At 40.4% G+C, this 15,620-nt stretch overlaps 2 protein-coding genes across 8 annotated transcripts in view; one reads left to right on the plus strand and one right to left on the minus strand.

The window, feature by feature from the left end:
- The window catches only part of FLACC1 (flagellum associated containing coiled-coil domains 1), a 32,623-nt gene extending 23,299 nt beyond the window's left edge, over nucleotides 1-9,324 (plus strand). For both annotated transcript variants that reach the window (XM_008687355.2, XM_040641963.1), the window contains 5 exons: nucleotides 1,075-1,178; nucleotides 4,389-4,451; nucleotides 7,163-7,252; nucleotides 7,385-7,494; nucleotides 8,860-9,324. In XM_008687355.2, coding sequence (XP_008685577.1) covers nucleotides 1,075-1,178; nucleotides 4,389-4,451; nucleotides 7,163-7,252; nucleotides 7,385-7,494; nucleotides 8,860-8,980 — 488 coding nt within the window. In that variant the 3' untranslated portion in view covers nucleotides 8,981-9,324. The remainder of the gene's footprint in view (nucleotides 1-1,074; nucleotides 1,179-4,388; nucleotides 4,452-7,162; nucleotides 7,253-7,384; nucleotides 7,495-8,859) is intronic.
- A 596-nt stretch (nucleotides 9,325-9,920) lies between these two features.
- The window catches only part of CASP8 (caspase 8), a 25,539-nt gene continuing 19,839 nt past the window's right edge, over nucleotides 9,921-15,620 (minus strand). For 5 of the 6 annotated variants that reach the window (XM_008687352.2, XM_008687354.2, XM_008687353.2 and 2 more), the window contains 2 exons: nucleotides 12,957-13,458; nucleotides 9,921-11,814 (listed from right to left, as the gene is read on the minus strand). In XM_008687352.2, the coding sequence (XP_008685574.1) occupies nucleotides 11,679-11,814; nucleotides 12,957-13,458 (638 nt within the window). In that variant the 3' untranslated portion in view covers nucleotides 9,921-11,678. Of the gene's footprint in view, nucleotides 11,815-12,956; nucleotides 13,459-15,620 lie in introns of those variants that run through there. The other variant, XR_005837809.1, reaches the window with a different exon arrangement.

Here is a 15,620-nt window from a genome sequence, read left to right on the forward strand (position 1 = left end):
ACCTAACACAGAGTTTGGATCAGAGAAAGTGATTTATAGATGAGCCTTCTAGCCCCACCGAGCATCTTCATAAATAGAAAAAGGAGAGAGGAATTTATGGGGAGACTGCTCCCTGTCCTAGAGGACTGGTTGAGGTGGGAGTGGGGCCTCTACAAACCTATACCACATCCTACCTCAACCCAATTTGTATCAGATTTGGTTGATTTCAACAAAGTACTAATTTAAATGCAGAACCCCCCTGGAAAGTTAATCCTCGGGGCCATTCTGACCCCAGTGGGGACTCTGACTGCCAGAAGGCCGTGTGAAGACCCTGGCATTGAGGCTGAGGGAAGGAATGCGGAGCTGCACCTGTTTGAGGCTTTACCCCGGATCCTGGTGTAGCATGACTCTATCTCCTTCCAGACTTCTAGCTACCCACACTCTACTCCTTCCATGTTGTCAAGATCTAAGTTAAGATGTTACATTCGGTTTTGAAAAAGCAGACGCATAGTGTGGCTTAGCCCAGACCTGTCCTGTGAGCCTAGAGTTGTCTGCCTATCCATCCCCAGCACCCTGAGGCCGCAGGAGAAATTTGTGTCAGCCCCCTTACCCGTTCCTTCTACCCCCTACTACCCCCTGTTTAGTATTGGGCCTCTGTTAGCAAGCTCCCCTGAGCCAGAAATTGTTTAAGCCTATCTCTACCCCGGGGCTAAGTACAGAATAAAGGTTATTGCTGAAGAAGTCGCATTAGCCAAGATCTGTATTTTAAGGTAAGGACATCAAAGAAAGCATAGCGGTTACTTCAGCAGGAAGGGACAAAATAATAAACAACAGATCTAAACTAAATCATACATACACAGAAAACTCCGAGACATTGGGGTAAATCCCTTACAGCTGACACCCCTGAAAATCACCACCACGTTCTCCTGACTCTCAACCATCTCTGGGTGAGCGTCAGAGGCCAAAGGCCAGGCTGAGAGGACCTTGAGTTTGACCCGGTCCAGAATTTCTATTATCTTCAGACATCCTGAGTTTCTCTCTGCATCTGCTTTCCCCACATTCACTCATACATGTAATTTCTTCTCACCTCCGCAGAACATAAAATGACAAGAAAGTTCGAGTTAGAGTCCATAGAAGAAAAGAAGAAAATAAGTGACTCGTACAGTGCCATCTTTGAGAACTTCAGTCGAGAGAAGGAGGTAACGTAGGCCCGAAGCACATGAGGGGTGGAAGGTACAGCCTCGGTGAGACGTCCGGTTCCCAGGGGCGCCGCTGTCTTTATGGGCATACCCCTCCTTTCCCAGCTTGCCAGCGGCCTGGCCGTCTTGCTGTCCTTGTCTACACGGTCTCACCACAGGGTGGTGGTGGAATGAAAATTTGAATTAACGGGGAATAACAGAAGCTAAACACATACAGAACCCGAAATTCCCTATTTTGCCAAAACCCCGGTCTCAACGGTCTTGTACATCCTTGACCGGAGCTGAAGAGAAAGGGCAGTGGAGCAAACGGAGCTTCGCGAGTTTGGTCATGGACAGCTCTGAGAAAATAAGGGGAGCTACCTCAGAGTCAGAGGGGGTGAGGCTGAGCCAGTCCCGCCCATCACTGCCTCGCCACCTTGACGCTGCTAGCAGGGCGTCGTGAAAGCAGGTCTCGGGCCTGCGGACGCTGACGGAACAAACCTACGGTAGCGAGCAGGCCCCACGCGGTTATTCCACCGGCTCTCTGAGCTTTCAGGTTCCTGAAAGATGCATCGGAGGTATTTGCAAAGGCATGACCAGGGAGGATTCTGCACCTCCTGGAGTGAGCCTCAGGCAGCCAGAGCGCCTCCTGAGCAGACACAGGACCATCTAGGGGTCAAGCCTTAGACGCCGTTCCTGAATGCGCAGCCTACGGGTTTTGTAAGATCCCTGTACTCTTTTCCTGCAAAGTGGACCGTGCCTTTAAAATAATATCCACCTTGAATATTCCATTTTTATAAGTCCATTTCCCACCAACAAGGTAATTAAAAAGCCACTAATTTCACTAATCAAAGCCCATTTCTTGCATTCACTGTAACTGAGCAAAACAGTAATGAGGATACGGGGCCTGCTATGCAGTGTGGCTAGTGCTTCCGGGGCCTGGGGAGCTCAGACGTCTCAATAAGAAGGAGCAATTCCTCTGGTGGGGAGAGATTTGCTCACCTGCACGCATCCTTTCCTTTCTCCTGTTTTCTCTCCAGTGAGGCTGACTATAAATCTGCAAATGCTGCTTTCTCTCTCTCACTCTCTCTCGGTCTCTCTCATGAAAGTATAGTTTACACTTAACAAAGTGCCCAGATCGTAAGTATATGGTTTGATGAGCTTTGTCAGATGTACACGTCCATGTAACCAACACCCAAGTAAAGGTCTAGTGCATTTTATCAACCCAGAAATCACTCTCGTAGTCCTTTCCAGTTAAGCCCTCTCTCCTTCAAAACTTGCCCCCAAGACAACCGCCATTTTGATTCCTACCACCATAGATTGGTTTTACCTGTTTTTAAGCTTCATAAAAATGGAATCATGCAGTATATGCTCTTTTGTACATACCTTCTTTTTCCTCAACACAATGTCTGTGAAATTTATCCATCTGTTGTTTGTATCAGTAATTTCTTACTTTTTATTGCCCATTAGTACTCCTTTGTAGGGCTATTCCACAATGTGTTTACCATTTTCCTGTTTTTGGAGGTTTCGGTTGTTTCCATTTGTTGTCCTCCCTATTTTATAAAGGTTTTGTAAACACTCTCATACAGGTATTTCTGTAGACACAATTTTTCATTTCCTTTGGGTGTATACCTAACAGTGTTATTATTGGCTTCAAGGGTAGTTATAAGAAATTGCCAGGCCATTTTCCACAGTAGTTGTGCCATTTTACTCTTGCATCTTAAACATATCAGAATTCCATTTGCTGGGGCGCCTGGGTGGCACAGCGGTTAAGCGTCTGCCTTCGGCTCAGGGCGTGATCCTGGCGTTCTAGGATCGAGCCCCACATCAGGCTCTTCCACTATGAGCCTGCTTCTTCCTCTCCCACTCCCCCTGCTTGTGTTCCCTCTCTCGCTGGCTGTCTCTATCTCTGTCGAATAAATAAATAAAATCTTTAAAAAAAAAAAAAAAAAAGAATTCCATTTGCTCCACACCATCAGCAGCCAGTATTAGCATCCTTTTTATTTTGACCCTTCCAATGGGTATGAAGTGATATTCCATTATAGTTTTAGTTTCCCTGGTGACTGACTAATTATGTTGGGCAATTTTTTAATATGCTTATCAGACAATTTATATGTCTTCTTTTGTGAAATGCTGGTTCAAGTCTTTTATCATTTGAAAAAACTTGGGTTGTTTATCTTTTTATTATCGGTATGTAGGAGTGCTTTGTATAATGTGGATAAGAGTTCTTTGCCAGATGCATGTGTTACAGACACTGTCTCCTAGCCTGTGGTTTGCCTTCTCATTTTGCTTCTATTATCTTTTGATGTGCAGAAGTTTTTTATTTTGATGAAAACCAAATTATGTATTTCTTTCTTTTTTACAGGAAAGTCACAGCTTTTTGTGTCCTTTCTATGAAATTGTTGCCTAGTCCAAGGATACAAAGAACTTCTATTTTTAAAAAAGCTTTGTAATTTCAGTTTTTATGATTTTATGATCCATTTTGTTTTGTTTTATTCTTAAGGTTTTACTTTATTTATTTGAGAGAGTGCCTGAGTGGAGGGAGGGGCAAAGGAAGAGAGACAAGCAGACTCCCCGCTGAGCAGGGAGCACAACATGGGGCTTGATCCCAGGACCCTGGGATGATGACCTGAGCCGAAGGCAGACGCTTAACTAATGGAGCCACCCAGGTGCCCCTCTGTGATCCATTTTGAATAATTTTTATGTATGGAATGAGGTAGAGGTCATAGGTCATTTTTTTCTGTATAAATATCTAGTTGTTCCATTCTGTCCCCTCGAACTATTTGTCCATACCTAGGCCAAGACAACCATTGTCTCAGTTACTGTAGCTTGAAATCAGGGAGTAAAAATCTGGTTTTGCTCTTGTTTTTCAAGGTTACTTTAGCTCTTCTGTATCACTTACATTTCTATATAAATTTCAGAATTAGTTTGTCAAGAAAGTGTTCTGACTGGGATTGTACTGAATATAAAGATCAATCTGGGGCAGAGCAGAATATTCAACAATATTAACAATATTCAACAGTAGTGACCTTGCCACGGTTGCACATAAGTAAGATGTTCAAAATTTAACTTCAACATGTCATTTCATTAGCTTACAATGTGTGTTTCATTATACCAATATCTAAACTTTGGTGAATATGATATTCCAGAATCCTATTCTGGCTTTCTTAATTCTCTGAAAGAAGTACTAGAAACCCCAGTGCTGATCCTTTCCAAAAAAATTATTTTTAGGAGCTATTGAAACAACATGAAAAGGATACCTTACAATTAGAGGAGCTGAGAAAGAACAACCAGGTAAGTTTTTTCATTGTTCCTGTGGAATTAGCATCTTACAAATGCATCAATAAAATTATATACTCTCAATAAAATGGAATCTATGGTAATTTTCCAAAACCAAAAAAAAGGAGGGTGGAGGGGGGAGACCTAAAGCTGAGTTTGCCAGATTCAATGGGTCAAAAAGAACTTTAGAACTATAATACAGAGTTATCTGTAAAACAAAGCCCTTAGAGTCTTTTTAGAGCGATTTGAAGAAATATATAAGCAATATGCTGTGTGATCTTCAGTGTCAAATGCCTCCCATTTCTAGTAAGGCTCAAACCACAAGACTCTTGACTTCTGAAATACCAAATTCTTCCTTTAAGCTCTAAAAAGTATAATACTGCCCCTGGGAACTCTAACTTCCAAGCCTCTCCTTAAAATTCTGAATGTGCCTCACGTCCAACAGTTTCTTCAAAGAATTCTGTTCTTCTGGGACAAAAATTATGGCTCTTCCATGTGGGAGACGCCTAAAGGGAAACTTTTCAAACCCATGAACTGCCTTGTGGTTCTTCTTTCACAGAGAATTTAACTTGTATCCAGAATGGACATGTTTGGGAAAAGACTAACCACTATAAAATCGTGGAATGATATCTCAGAGCTTAGACAAGGCTTCATCATTGTTGGGTAAACAGACCTCCATGTCCTGCATGGTAGAGGGATAGGCTTTGGAACAAAGAAGACCCACTGTATTATAATAACTGCTGTATTATAATAACTGCTTTATTGGGTTTGTCTACTAATTCTATCATTCCTTTCTGGATCTGTTTCTATCAATTGATTTTGTTCCTCATTTGTGGTCATATTTTCTCACTTATTTGCATGCCTGGTAATTTTTTTATTGGACACCCACCATTGTGAAGTTTACCTTGTTGGGTACTGAATATCTTTGTATTCCTTTAAATATGGTTGTACTTTGTTCTGGGATGCCATTGAGTTACTTAGAAACAGTTTGATATTTTCAAGCCTTACCTTTAAGCTTTGTTAGGCAGCATTAAAGCAGTCTTTAGTCTAAGGCTAGTTCCTCCCCTTCCCACACACACAGAGATAATACCCTTCTGAGTCATCTATCCAATACTCTGGGTACTCTGGCTCATGGGAATGTAACTATTCCCGGTCCTGTGTGGACCCTGGGGATCGTTCTACCTGCTCCATGCTCATGGTCCTTTCCCCCAACCTCATCTCCTTCTATGTCTTTCCCTCCGTCATGCTACCCCAGTAGCACTGGACTCCTTGCTGTTTCTTTAACACACCAGGATCCTCTACTTTGAGGTTTTTGTCCTTGACATTCTCTCTTCCAAGGAAGCGGTTTCCCAGATATCCACATGTCTAACTTCCTTACCTCTTTCTGATCTTTGCTTAGATGCTGCTTCTGAGGGGCCACTCTATTTAAAGGCTTAACAACCCACCCAACACTTCCTTTTCCCTGTTGTATTTTTCTATACAGAATTATAACTGTCTAACCTGATAAACTCAACGAAGACAGAGATTTTGTCTGTTTTCTCTACCACTAATCTCCAGTTTCTAGAACAGTGCCTGGCACATCAAGACATCCAGTAAATACCAATTGATTTTTTGAATGAATAAGTGAATAAAAGAATGCTAAATGAGCTGGTACGGTGCTTTACACAATGTGGTTGCAGTAAGTGATGGTACCTCTCTAGTCTGTAAATCTTGGGAGGATGCTTATCCCATAGGAAGAGCTCTGAGGACATGTAGGAGTTAAACAGAGCTGACATCTGAAAGCAGAGACCCATCTGGTTCGTTCTTATAGTCTCCTCAGCATCTATCTGACGTAGTTTCCATTTGTCCCCTCCCTGCGCTTACACTGCGTCTTCTATCTTATCCTTGGTTTATTTTAAATTTATTATTGTAAAGTAATATTTTATTAACTCTTATTAAATTTTTTACATCCCCCTCACTAGAATGTACATCCATAAGAGTAGGGATTATATTTTTCTTGTTCATTGTGATACTCTTGGTGCCTACAATAGGAGGGGTTTTTTTTCTAATTAAAAGACTATTTTTTTTAAAGCAATGTTAGGTTTACTGAAAAATTAAGTAGAAAGTGGAGAGATTCCTCATATCTTCCCCCACCACAAACATAATTCTCTCTATTATTAACGTCTTGCATTAATGTGGTACTTTTGTTACAGTTGATGAACCATTATTGATACATCCCTTTTAACTAAGTCCATAGTTAACCGTAGGGTTCACTCTTGGTGTTAGACATTCTACATAGGTTTTGTTTAATACGTCAAATGCAGCACGCCGTGTACCATTGCAATATACAGAGTAGTTTCTTTGCCTAAATCTCCTCTGTCCTCCACCTATTTACCCTTTGCTTCCCCTCCCAACCCCTGGCAATCACGCATCTTTTTATTGTCTCTGTAGTTTTACCTTTTCCAGTAATAAATATTTGTTTAATGAATGAGCGATTGGTAGCTATTGTGACAACCCGTGCGAGCTCTGGTGAGGGCTGGATCTGAGACAGTGACAGTGAGTCTGCAGATGGGAGTAGAGCTGGGCAAGACATAGAGGAGATAGAATTAACAGGGTAAAGTGACTGAACAGTGTAAGAGAAGGAGTAGCTAAAGTTGATGCTTCACATTCTAGTCCAGGTGCCCTGCAGCAGAAAATAAATGGGTAGACATTGTCATGTTGTCCTGAAACAATGTCTTCTTACACAGGTCATGCAGGAAGAGTTGAATACACAAGCTGTTATCCTAGAAACACTTAACACAACCCTCTACCAAACCCAGATGGAACTTCAGAGAGAGGTGAGTCCTGGCTGGAGTGGGCTTGGGGTTTGTGCAGAGGAATCCAGGTCTCTGTGCAGCTCTACCATATAGCTCTGCTCTGGATGACTCTGGTTTGGGAAAGATAGCTATTAAAATGTATGTCTCCTTCAGAAAGCTACAGTGGGAAATCTGGAGAAAATGTTCCAGATCAAGCTTGCCGAAGCTGAAGAAAAGTTTAAATATACCATACAGCTTCTGACAGAAGAAAACATTCATCTAAGGTATGTAGGACGCTCCTCAAAAAGATATGGCTGAGTTATCTTCCGAAAGTGGGAGGGAGTTTGGGTGAGGAATAGATGAAGATGACCCCAGGTGTTCCCTAATAAGGTCAAGGCACTTTCGGGAGGGAGATATTCACTCAGAGCTTGGCCCCGGATGTCATGTGCTAAGGTCAGACAGTTCATCTGAAGTAGAGTTGGGAATATGTTTAGACTCCTCTCTCTTACCTACATCTTAGTTTTAAATGCAAAATGGCAAATGAACTTTATCCGACGGTCTCTGAGTTTATTCAGTTCTGTGAATACATTTTAAATCCCTAAAGTCCTCTGCTCTTCACCTATTCGTTCTTTGCTTCCCCTCCCAACTCCTGACAATTACTGATCTTTTCACTGCCTCTGCAGTCTTGCCTTTTCCAGAATGTCATATGGTTGGAAACCATAGTAGATATTTAATAAATACTTGTTTAATGAATGAATGATTGGAAACTGTTGTGACAACCCATGTGAGCTCTGAGTTTTTACCATGTCCCTGAGAGTTTAGGGGTTTAGGTGTCACTGGTTTACACTTAGATACAGCTGCATTTATTTCCTGTGGAAATCAACTTTAGGTCAGAAATTATACTGTTTCCTGAGGATGCATTTTAAATCATTGAGATAAGTTTTGGTCAATATTTTAATAAAGGGAAGCGATTCATTGCACTGATTTGGTAGTATAGGAGAGTAAATCCTTTCCCTTCTTCCCTTGTCGGTTCTTTGGCTGGTCTAAGTTAAAGTGACATGAGCTAGATTAACAGGAGAAAAACTAATTTTGAATGTACAGGAGCTCATAAAAATATGAGACTCGAAGAAGTGACCAAAGTGGGCAGCTTATATGCCTTTTAGACACAGAGACAATAAATTTGTCAAGTATTGACAAGACAAAGGAGTTTGGCTTGGGGTAGCAAATTAGTGAGGAAGTAACAAGATTTGTTTATACAGCCTCCTCAGCCCTAAATTCCCTATTTCTGGTGATATGGATGTCTCTTTACCTTCTGGTATAGGGAGGGACTTTTCTTTCCTGCTTTCAGGGGGACAAAGGAGGGTCAGAGTATCTTCTTTTACTGGCTGTTGCTTAAGTAACTTTAGTTCAAACTAATCAATATGCAAGGTGGCGTATTTTGGGATGGCATACTCTGTTTCCCCTCAGCAGAATATTCCTCATCTGGGAATTTGGTAAGATAAGTATATCTCACTAAATTCAAAACCACTGCAAGTAATGTATGCGACTGCCCCCAGTGAAGGAATGAAACCATATCCCCCCCCCCCAGATACCCTAGATGCCCTTCTACCCTTTGAGTCTATAGTGCTACATCTTCTCTTTCTTTATAGGCAAAAAATAATTGCCAAGAATGAAGAAATTTATGAAGAACGATCTGGAAGGTCAACCTCTATCTATGAGGATGATTGTGACACTTTAAAATATGACAGCAATGAAAAACAAGAATTTTGAGCAGAAAAGTTGTTCTCCGGTACAAAAGATAATAGGAACTCCATCTCTGTAGGCTTAGAGAACTCTTGTGAGGTTTTCTTGAGAAATGTGTATTATGAGTTTAGTTCCTTGGTTCCCTTGATTCTACTTTTGCCTTTTCACAATTTGCTTTCTTCTAAGTGGTTGGGAATGTTTGAATTCCCATCTCAATTATACAGATTTTCAAGACTCTTCATTGAAAGGTGGTGTTCACTATATGTGAATCTGAGCTTTCTCTGGGCACTGTACTATTTTCTCTTCCATGTTTATGTATTTCATTATGAAAACACTGATCTGAAGAACTTCTCCCTATTAAATGTTGACTATATTTTGAAGTTTAGCTTTTGTCCCCCTGGGGCTTTTAGCTAGCAAGAACGATATTGATTCAATTCCAAAACCCTTTTCTCTTACGTGCGTCCCCACTGCTTCACTTCTCAATCATCTTCCCTGTAACTATGATTTGGGAAAAGTTTCTGATGATTCTTGCCACCTTCTCTAAATAATCACTAGAATTCAAATCCCCACAGGGCAGGCAACATAAATAAGTGAAGTGGATGGAACAGAAGGAAAAATAATCACACAAACAAGCACAGTGATAAATGGTAATTGGCAGCAGCCTAAATGTAGGAGACTGAGCGGGGTGGTATGGGACTGGGTGAACCCATTCCAGCGCGGCCACACAAGAGCACGGGATCAATGAGGTCAGGTACTCTGATTTGTCGAAAGAAAGGATTGTGGTTTTTATATGACCTGTCCCAATTTTTAAATATCGGCAAAAAATTCTTTAAGAAATACAACTGTGTGAGCCAACATTGGGAGCCTGGAGTGAAACATACCTGTGATCCAAACGTTTTCCACCTGTGAAATGCCAATGGCAAACAACAGAGACAAAACGAACAAACAAAACAATCTCCAACCAACAGTAAGTTAAAATTCTATTTTATTTTCTTAAAAATATTATTGAAAAAAATTACTGAAAAAATATTTTTTAAAAAATGAATATTTAAAAAAACTTCATATAGATTTAGAATCAAGAAAGGGCAAAGGCATGAATGAAGCACAGTATCATTAGCAAAAAAAGCAAATCAGTTATTGACTGAGAGAAGCATATATATACTGTAAGAGCAATAAGAGAAAAGGATGTTAAAAGCTTTTAACATAAGAAATAGCATTTTCAAACATACATTTTTAAAAAAACATGTAAATTAGTGTAGAGGATGGCTTGGAAAGGGAGGGACTGGAAGTACAAAAAGATAAAGGTAATGTAACTTTAGTCCTTTCAAATTTGGATTTAATGGTACGTATAAATAATAAGAACAAGGGAAAGAATTCCTAGATTTTGTGAAATCTAAATCTAAACAGAGTTATGGTGTCTTTTGCCACTGAAGCAGGGTCGCCTCGTAGCTCAGGAGCGAAGGCTCAGATGCTTCTGAGATTGCCTGACACACACATCAGAAGACATCAGGTTGGATGTGAGAGCATTACACATGAGGGTTTTTTAGCTAGGACAGATCACAAAAATCTCCTTCAGTGACCTTTGAGAGGGAGTCACCGGCATCACCCTGCATACTGTTAAACAACAGAAATTCAACTGAGTAAATGTAAAGATCAAATTTGATCGAATTGCATTAGGTCACTTTCCTAAGGGGAACGGAAGGAGTTTATCTGGTGGATTATTTCACCAGTGCTGACCAGGTAATTCCATGTTGACTGCTTAAAGTTTACATTCCCAGGGAATTGAAACTGCATTTCGGTTAGGTATTAAGTCTTGGTTTGCTGACGTGGGGTTTAGCGCAAGTGACTCCATTTGGGGGCTGCTGTCTCCTTTTTAACAATACCTTTTAGGGGTGTCTGGCTGACTCAGTTGGTGGAGCGTGTGACTCTTGACCTTGGTGTTGTGAGTTCAACCCCGTGTTGTGGGATAGGGAGGTTGGGGAGTGGGAGGGGATAGAGTTTACTCGAGGAAAAAAAAAAGCCCAACAGTACCTTTGAACAATTGTACCTCACATTCTGCTCCACAGAAGCACACCCTGTTAGCAGGAATGTAAATCTAACAAATTCTCATAAGAACCAGGAATAAGGCATCAGCCCTTTCACAGAAAGGAGGACAATTATGGCTTTGACTTTTCTCCCAGTACTTGAACAACATTCACTTATTCTGAGGCCTTTCTTGGGAAACTGCTTTCCCCATCCCCCCTCTTCTTATGCCTTATAAAATCTCTCCACCACCCTTAATTTCTGTGTTCCAAGTTAAAGCTTTTTTAACTTTTTTAAAAATGCTTAACAATTTGAAGGGAATCAAATGATTCCAGGCTGAAAACAGATGAGAGATGTGCAAAGAACATTCATTCTGCCACTGTTTTTGAACCTAAATTTATGATGTTACATTTCTTTTAAACTTTCTATATTTTCTTATCTAAGTTTTTAAAAAACTTTTTCATTGAATCAAAAATAAAATTAAAAACGTACCTAGGGCTATAAATCTCTAGCTATTAGTGCAAAGCCAGAGATTTAGGCTTAAATTTGCATAGGAATTAATTTATCCTGACTCCCATTCTCTCCTCTTCCTGCCATCCAAAAGGAAAAAAAAAAAAAAAAAAAAAAAAAAAAAAAAAAAGCTAATAGCAGCATTTTACGAAGAAATAAATTAAGCATAGTGTTATGCAGCTAAACAGTAGCATCAATTAAGAGGGAAAAAGAGTTTTTTCCTCAGTGTGAAAGTAGGTTGTGGCATTTGTTTCCCCATGTTTTTCCTGTCATCCTTATTGCTCACTTCAAAGTTCACCTCGGTAAGGATGGTGAGAATATCTTCGCCCCTGAAAAACAACAACTCTGTGACCATCTGTGGTGGAACAACACCGGCAAGCCCTTCCTTCCGCTGTGCTTCCTTGACAGTTCCTTCCTTCAAAACAGCAGGCATTTGAAACCTTAAGTTGCTAAACTAAGACATGGCAAAGCTTTCCAGGTAAAGGAGTAGCTTCAGCGTAGCTTAATAACTTACCTTTGGTTTACTCAAGATCTCTACTGATCATCAGAAACCTCGGGGTCAACATCAGATTTGGGTTCCTTCCCTCCTGACCTGTTTGTAGCTTACTCTCGCATGTACTATGTCGTTTGCCCCCATAGTCACCTCAATGCACCTCCCACACGTCCTCTGCTTCGGTGAGCATCTGATCACTTTGGGCAAGAGAAAACCCAATGTGTTCCGCAGCCGCCCCACCCCTCTCTCACCAGCCTCTCTTTTCAGGTGAGCTGGGCAACGCGTTCGTCTACCTCTGTAGGATTCATGGTCTAAGTTACAAAAGGAAAACGTGATGTTGATGTTGGGGTTCACTCCTGGATCTGCCGTGGGAAATTCTCGCTCTTCGTACACTTAGCATGGTTAGACATAGAACGAGAAGGTTTCTTGCTACCGACCTGTCAGTTATGTTTGCATGTGGATGAGCTGTGACTACAAAACCATCATTTAACTAAAGGAAACATAAGGTATAATAAATAAGGTAGGATATCTTCCCACATTTTGTGGTTTCACAACAGGCCAAATTAGTGGGAATATAAAGGGTTTCTACTCTCTGGTACTTGTCTCCCACAACACGCCGACAGGGTTGATTAGCTATGATTGAACTTTAACAGAGTTGGAGAATGTTAAACGTTGAAATGGGTTATTACCTTATTGGAAGACTTCCAAAACTAGTTGAGTTGGCTCAGTCCTGTTTCTGCCTAAAAACAGAGCTGGACTGACTTTACCATCATTCCCTGCTTTAGGATACCCCGACTGTCCTTTCAGGCACTAAATAAAAGAAACTCTGCAGTAGGTGTCTCGGATTTTTCCATCTATGAACCAAAGATGTTAACACTTGCCCCCCTCTCCCACTTTGCGATTGACCTGGGAAGTACAGCTATGTCACCCATAACTAGAAATTTAGAAACGTATGAAGGGCAGAGTAGGCAAAGTTACCTAGGACATCTTTCTCTCAGGCTCTGGCAAAGTGACTGGATATACCAGGTCCCCTCCATGGGGTTTCGGTAGGAAACACAATTATTCACAGTGGCCATCCCCAGCAGAAAGTCAGCATCTTCTGGGATATATCTCTTCTGATAGGATGAGTCCATTTCTAAATAGGCTTCCTTCTGTTCAGAGTCAGTCTCAACAGCTATACCTTTCTGGTAGTTATCCCCTTGACAAGCCTGAATAAAAAAGATTTTGGGCTTGCCTGCAAGGGAAGGGCACTTTGAACCAGTGAAGTAAGAAGTCAGCTCATAGATGGGGACTTCTTGCCCATCAGAGCCATAGATGATGCCCTTGTCTCCATGGGAGAGGATGCAGCAGATGAAGCAATCCCTGCTAGAGTGGTCCATGCTTTGGTAGGATTTCAGAACCTCACAGATTTTCTTGGCTGTACAGTCTTTGAAAGGCACGATCTCAAAATGAAGCTCACTAAAGGTCTGACACAAAGCATCTGAAAAGTAAAACAAGAAAAGTCATGTTACACCACAGTAAGTCGCAAACCACAGCCCAGAGCTAGAAAGAACACTGATCAGATTAAGAATCCAAACCAGAACTGAAAAACAAGACCCCTTATATTACTGGCCGAATTCCAAAGTCTTCTGAAAGCTGAAAACACTTCCAGTCCTGAGGCAAATGAGAAAGGGAAGAATGCTACTGTTGGCCTTCTGTCTTTTCTCAACTAGTCTATAAGATGAGTAAGCTATTATTTAGACTTTCTACCAAACCAATTTAGAAAATGATTGTATTACTTACATAAGCAGAATAAAAAGCAAAACAAATTAATAGAAGATGCATACTTATTTTATCCTGAACTCTCTCAAAATTGTTTATCAAAATATAAAATATGAGGGGAGCCTGGGTGGCTCAGTCAGTTGAGCATCTGAATCTTGATTTCGGCTCAGGTCATGATCTCAGGGTCATGAGATTGAGCCCCACGTCAGGCTTCACACTCAGTGCAGTCTGCTTGTCCATCTTCTTCTCCTCCCCCCCCACTTGCACCTGCTCTGTCAAATAAATAAATAAATCTTTTTTGAAAAATACAAGATATGAAAGTTTAAAAAATCAAGTAGAACTAAAAGGCCTATTACAAAAAAGCTATCCCTTCTCTAACTCTCCCTGTTACCCATTTTCCATGAAGGCAACCACTTTCAACTTTTAACAACTATTTTGTTGGTATTCACCTCCATTTTTTTATGAATTTGGGCAATTTGCTATTTATTTAATCATAAATTTTAGACTTTTGTATTGAGTTTCTATTATGGAAGATGAGCATTTGATGCTCTTATACAGTTATTTATGACTTTTAGTCGAATCGATAGTACTATGTAAACATAAAAAATTCTTTAATTATGCTTCCTTTCTTACTAAATTTTTTATCTTTCCTGGAGTTAGTAATTGCATTATTTTTTCATTACTTTGTTTTCCATATGCATAGCCTTATTTTTTGCCCAAGTTCTCTAAGCTCTAGTCAAAGCCTTTTAATATTTTCATGGTGCCTGATTTTTTTTAACTAAAAATTATATATATTTAAGGCATACAGCTGATTATATACAGTGACGTGATTACCACAGTCAAGCTAATAACGTATCTCCTCACATACTTGATTACATTGTGTGTGTGTGCGTGTGTGTGATGAGAGCACCTGAAATACACTCTCTTAGCATATTTCTAGGATTCAATACAGTATTATTAACTATAGTCATTATGTCGTACATCGGATCTCTAGATTTATTCATCCTATGTATCTGCAACTTTGTACCTGCCCTTTGACCAAAAGGTCAGAAATACAATCAAATATTATTTTAATAAAAATGTTTTGATAGTGGGCGCTTGGCTGGCTCAATCAGGTAAATGTCCAACTCTTCGTTTCAGCTCGGGTCGTGATGCCAGGGTTGTGACATGGAGTTCCACATTAGGTCCGCACCAGGTGTACAGCCTGGCTAAGATTCTCTCTGTTCCTCTCCCTCTGCCCCTCCCCCTGCTCTCTCTGTCTCTGTCTAGAAAAATTTAAAAATGTTTTGATAGTAAATGAATGGAAATCAAAGGCCTGAAGTCTTTTCTTCAAGACCAAAGTATATGACAATGAGTGATATAGTCAATGAATGGACTTAAGTTCTGTGGCTTTTGACATCTTAGAATAGATTTGCTTGAATAAACTGTTAAGAGACCATTAGCAGAGTCTTGATGATTAAAATCAACCTACATTAATTTTCTGAACTTTATTCAGTTAAAAAAATAAGTCATTACCTGATGTTATGACTCGTAAACATTATTTTCAAAAATATATTGGTTGGGTTGGATTATTTCTATCTATCACTTTTAGTAGTAGCCATTTTTATGTTCACATGCTGAAAATGATTTGTTCATTTAATTTGTAAGTTCTCTTAAGTTTTCATTTAACTTGTAAGTTCTCTTGTAAGTTGCTCCTCCTAAAGAGGCTGACCGAAAGAATTTTTGGCTAGTTTAATATTTGAAAATGCAATTTCTGGGGTGCCTGGGTGGCTCAGTCATTAAGTGTCTGCCTTCGGCTCAGGGCGTGATCCCGGCGTCCTGGGATCGAGCCCCACATCAGGCTCCTCTGCTATGAGCCTGCTTCTTCCTCTCCCACTCCCC

Source organism: Ursus maritimus, unplaced genomic scaffold (genome assembly GCF_017311325.1).
Source record: "Ursus maritimus isolate PB19 unplaced genomic scaffold, ASM1731132v1 scaffold_1, whole genome shotgun sequence".
Taxonomy (NCBI): domain Eukaryota; kingdom Metazoa; phylum Chordata; class Mammalia; order Carnivora; family Ursidae; genus Ursus; species Ursus maritimus.